Source organism: Malus sylvestris, chromosome 11 (assembly GCF_916048215.2).
Source record: "Malus sylvestris chromosome 11, drMalSylv7.2, whole genome shotgun sequence".
Classification (NCBI taxonomy): Eukaryota; Viridiplantae; Streptophyta; class Magnoliopsida; order Rosales; family Rosaceae; genus Malus; species Malus sylvestris.
Window position 1 is genome coordinate 15,355,879 of NC_062270.1, and position 5,003 is coordinate 15,360,881.

General features: G+C 40.0%; 1 protein-coding gene across 1 annotated transcript; it reads left to right on the top strand.

Moving 5' to 3' along the window:
* The first annotated feature begins 644 nt into the window (after window positions 1–644).
* On the top strand, window positions 645–4,661 carry LOC126591112 (uncharacterized). Its single transcript, XM_050256678.1, has 3 exons — window positions 645–1,227; window positions 1,569–1,775; window positions 4,231–4,661. Exons 1-3 carry the CDS (start codon window positions 670–672, stop codon window positions 4,372–4,374), a joined length of 909 nt encoding a protein of 302 aa, XP_050112635.1. The 5' UTR covers window positions 645–669; the 3' UTR covers window positions 4,375–4,661.
* The last annotated feature ends 342 nt before the right edge of the window (window positions 4,662–5,003 follow it).

A 5,003-nucleotide genomic window follows, 5' to 3' on the forward strand; every position in this document is an offset into this window, starting at 1 on the left:
TCTTACTAGGTTTCGTTATTCGAATTTTCTTTTTTTTATAACATGATCTTTTAGCGCATGCAGAAAAATGAACGATTTGGATAGTTGATATCATGTTCCGATGTTTACGGTTAACTGAAATATGAGTTGATGTTATATAGTTTCTAGAGACTTTAAAAACAATATTTTGATTAACAGTAAAAATCTAAACGTGATATCAATGATCTGAACCGTTCATCTTTCTGCATCCGCTAAAAGATCTTGTTTTCAAAAAAGAAAATTTGAAAAAAAAAAGAAAGAAATTTAGTGAGAAGAATGGAGTGTAAATATAAACGACAATCAACGGTTAAATTTAAATCTATGGTTTGTGGGATTATGGTGGCGAATTCTGGAGTTCACCTCTTCACCAAAGTTATAGAGCTTGTCATTACGAGTTTTTGTATATTTTTATAATTGATGTGAAATATATTTTCTATACGTGTAACGGATTGAATCATATTACCCGTTAATATTTAGGTAATATTAACGGGTCGAGTTCGAATCGGATCATATTATCCGTTCATTTAACAGGTGTGACACGATAATAACCGTTAATATATTGAGTATGTCACAAAAAAAAAAAAGTATATCACAAAAATAATACGAACATGAAAATACTCCATCATTTACAATACATTTTGAAATTACTAAATGAAACAAGGGAAAACCAGAGCCAGTGAGTTGCTATTGAGGATAGGGAGGAGGGGGAAAAGAATGGCAGCAACGAGCCTTTTGAAAGGAAAGTGCGCCGGCATCAGCGTCCGTCAGCTCTTCCCCTTCGCCCACCCGCACCGCCCTCTCAATTTCAACCAAATCAATTCCGCTGTCAATCACAATTACCACCACATCCGCATTCGCCGCGGAAAACTCACATTATCACCATCACCAAGACTCGCCACCTTGTGGAACTCCTCTTCTCCCTTCTGCACCGCCGCCGACGCTTCTGCTGCTGCTTCTGCCTCTGCTTCTGAGGTAGTGAGCGATGCTGCTGTGGTCGACGAGGCAGTGCCCGTGAGCGAGGTTGTTCATGAACAGAAGAAGATAAAGGATGCAGCCGACCTGCTCGACATAAGGGTTGGCCGAGTCCTTAAGGCATGGAGGCATGAGGAGGCTGATTCTCTTTATGTGGAGGAAGTCGACGTTGGTGAGCCCGAACCCAGAATCATCTGCAGTGGCCTTGTCAGATATATTCCTCTTGATCACCTTCAGGTACCCAAATTCTTTGTTCCAACTCACGAATTCTTTAGTTTGCATATATCCCATTTGTATTCAAAACACAATGTGAATTTGGAGCATGTATATGTGTATGTATATTGTACTATATTTGATTCTTGTTGGAGCATAGTATCGCATCAAAGGTGTACAGTATATATGTGAGGTTCACTGCTAATATGACCTGAGGACTTTTGTGGTAAAATCTCATACTTAATACATCGGTGATGTTGGTGGTGGGCCATGGTGGAAAAAGTTCATTTATTTTTGTGTTAGAGAAGTGAGAATGATCAGATTGACAATTGTATGCAATGGGATTTTGTGTTTGTGTGATGCAGGATAGAAATGTAGTTGTGCTTGCTAATCTGAAGCCGAGAAACATGCGCGGCGTGAAGTCTAATGGAATGCTTATGGCAGCTTCTGATGCTTCCCATGAGAATGTTGAGCTTCTCGTGCCACCTGAGGGTTCACTCCCTGGTGAAAGAGTATGGTTTGGCTCCGAAGAGGATCACCTAAATCAGCCTCCTGCTGCCTCGCCTAACCAGGTACTCTCTGCGTCTAATCCTCAACTGTTGAATGTGCCATTTCCAAGCATACATGCTAGTATAATTCAAAAGCTAGTCACCCTTCATGAAAATTGCAAATCGATGTTTGAGCTCAAGCAAATATATGCTCTGCTCCTCACTTTGGGCCTCTCCCAACACCACTCATTTACTTCCAAAGTCCTTTCTTTTGCTGCGCTATCCAATTCGGGTAACATGCGATACTCTTATCAAGTTTTCTCACAGCTCTCACACCCAACACTTTTTTCATTGAAACACAGTTATTAGAGGCTACTCCAACAGCAAAAACCCGAATTGGTCCATATCAGTCTTTGTTCAAATGTTTCATGACGGGGTCTCTCCGGATTATTTAACCTATCCATTTCTTTTAAAGGCGTCAGCTCGCTTATTTAAGCAAGAACTAGGTATGGCTGTGCATGCTCATATTGCTAAAAATGGTTTCCATCCTGATAGATTCATAAGTAATTCCTTGATCCATATGTATGCTACTTGTCAAGATATCGTTTATGCAAGTAAAGTGTTTGATGGAATCCCTGTGAGAAACTCGGTTTCGTGGAATTTGATGTTAGATGGGTATGCGAAGTGTGGGGACGTGATTTCAGCACGGGAAGTATTTAAGTTAATGCCAGAGTGTAATGTGGTGTCCTGGAGTTCTTTGATTGATGGGTATGTTAAGGCCGGGGAGTTTAGTGAGGCTTTGGCAGTATTTGAGAGAATGCGTGTTATGGGGCCTAAAGCAAATGAGGTAACCATGGTGAGTGTTCTGTGTGCATGTGCGTTGGTGCTCTTGTGCAAGGGAAGGTGATGCATCGGTATATGCCGTTGAATTTGGTGTTGCAAACATCACTAGTGGACATGTATGCCAAATGTGGGGCGATAGAGGAGGCTTTAGGTGTGTTTCGTGGGGGTTCACTGCATCAATCTGATGTGTTGATATGGAATGCAATGATTGGAGGACTTGCAATGCATGGATTAGTCCCTCAGGCACTTGAAATTTTTAGCAAATTGCAAATAATTGGGATTGTGCCAGATGAGATAATGTACTTTGTGCTCATGGGGGATTAGTGAAGGAAGATTGGCATATCTTTGAATGTCTTGGTAAACATGGTATGGAACCCAAGTGTGAGCACTATGCTTGCATGGTGGATGTTTTAGCACGAGGAGGCCAGGTAGAAGAGGCATACCACTTTATATGTCAAATGCCCAAGGAGCCAACAGCTTCAATGTTAGGTGCTTTACTTAGCAGGTGCATGAACCATGGAGAATTAGATCTTGCAGAAATTGTTGGAAAGAAGCTTATAGAGATACAGCCAGATCATGATGGTAGATATGTTAGTTTATCAAATGTTTATGCATTTTCCAGACGCTGGGATGATGCAAGAAGCCTGAGAGAAGCCATGGAGGGGAGAGGGGTGAAGAAGTCCCCTGGTTTTAGTTTTGTTGGAGATATTTGGAACCCTTCACAAATTTACAGCGCATGATAAATCATATCTTGAATCGGGAGAAATTTATAGGATGCTGAATTTTATTGTGAACCAGATTAAATTTGATAAGGAGTACAGAATTCAAGATAATTTTTTTCATGCAATCGGAAAATTCTAAGTTCTTCGGGTGTTGAATATGCCTGGTCCAAACGGTGGCAGATCTCATTATTTGGGGAACTCGAACCTGGGTGTCGAGCCCTATTCAGGAGTATATATCTCGGGAAAAGTCTGAGTATATGGAAAGATAACACAAGGTCTAAGCTCAGGCTGGACAGATAAGATACCCCCTGCGATCCTAACATCAATTAGACATAAGGTTGATATGGAATGTTCATACCCTTCCTTAAGTTTGTCAACTCCTATGTAGAACCTTCCCCAATTCCATTTGTGCAAGAAAATATCTTCAGGAGAAAATTGTGACTACTCGATGGCCTATCCGCAATGAGTATCTAGAGTCTTTCGAACATTCTTATTACTCTGTCCTTAGACTATGGAGGTTGATTTTGGTTACCTTTTGGTGACAAGGTGGATTAGTGAACTTTTCTACGATGGATTTCTGGCATTTCAGAATTTTATTCAAACGAATGTGCATGTGCTTACAGTTTCCTGCAAGGAACAGAGTTAAGTTCCTTTTACCTTGTGGTATGTCTGAAAACCAGATGTGAGACAACGGCTATGTGCACAGAAAATTGGGTTTAGCGTCCCACGTTATCTCTTGTTTCCTGGCTTACTAGGGCTACCTTCTGAGACAACGGCCATGTGTTTATGGATTGGGCGTTCTTAGTTTCTTTCTAGTGTTGTGTGGTTGTTTGTCTCTTGCTGTCTGTTTAATGGAATCTCAGACCACAAAATATACATGCTTCAGGCCAGAGGCACTTGTTGGGTCAAGTTTTTCTTCATCCATCATATACTTTGATTTGTATTTATGGTTCTCGTTTTATCACTTTTTGCAGCTTCAGAAGAAAAAGATATGGGAATTGGTGCAACCTCATATGAAGACCGACAATTCTTGTATTGCTTTACTTGGGGAGCATGTAATGCGGACATCTGCAGGTGTGGTAATCTCAACTTCTCTGAAAAACGCAAACATCTCCTAATTGGACCAGGAACGTCGTGTTATTAGTCAGTCTCTCACACAATCTCATCAACAATTTATCCATACTGCTATATGATGACTCTCAACTGATTTGTAGAAATTTGGTGTCAAATGGTTTATATAGTTTCCGATGATTTATTTGGTTGTTCGTTGTTTTATGTATGCCTATTACCATATTTCAAGGCTTATCATGCTTAATTTCTTGTAATTTTAATGAGAACGAGGTTGTGTTTTCACTCTTGATTTGATTTCTAAAGCTGCGGCCTAGGTCCAAATATTGCAACAGAATTTGTTTGTAGCTCATCTATTGAAGTTTTGGGGAATCATGGATTGTTCTTAATTGAAATTAATCATGAGATTTGTGATCCATATTTCAAGATTATTAGCTGGATCTTTATTTTCACCCAAGTTTTCTGTTCCATAATATGTTGGAAATATGCACCTGGAAACTAATTTGGCCGTCTTACGTTAAACAGACATTTCAGCTTAAGTTCGAAACCTGTTGGCTCTCTAATCTAACATTTAACTACTCATGCTATCGTCTATATAAAAAAGAATGGCTTGTGCTATAGCTTAAGAAATTATTGGCAAGATTCATAGCATGCAAGCAAGTTTTAGTTCCTGTAGAGG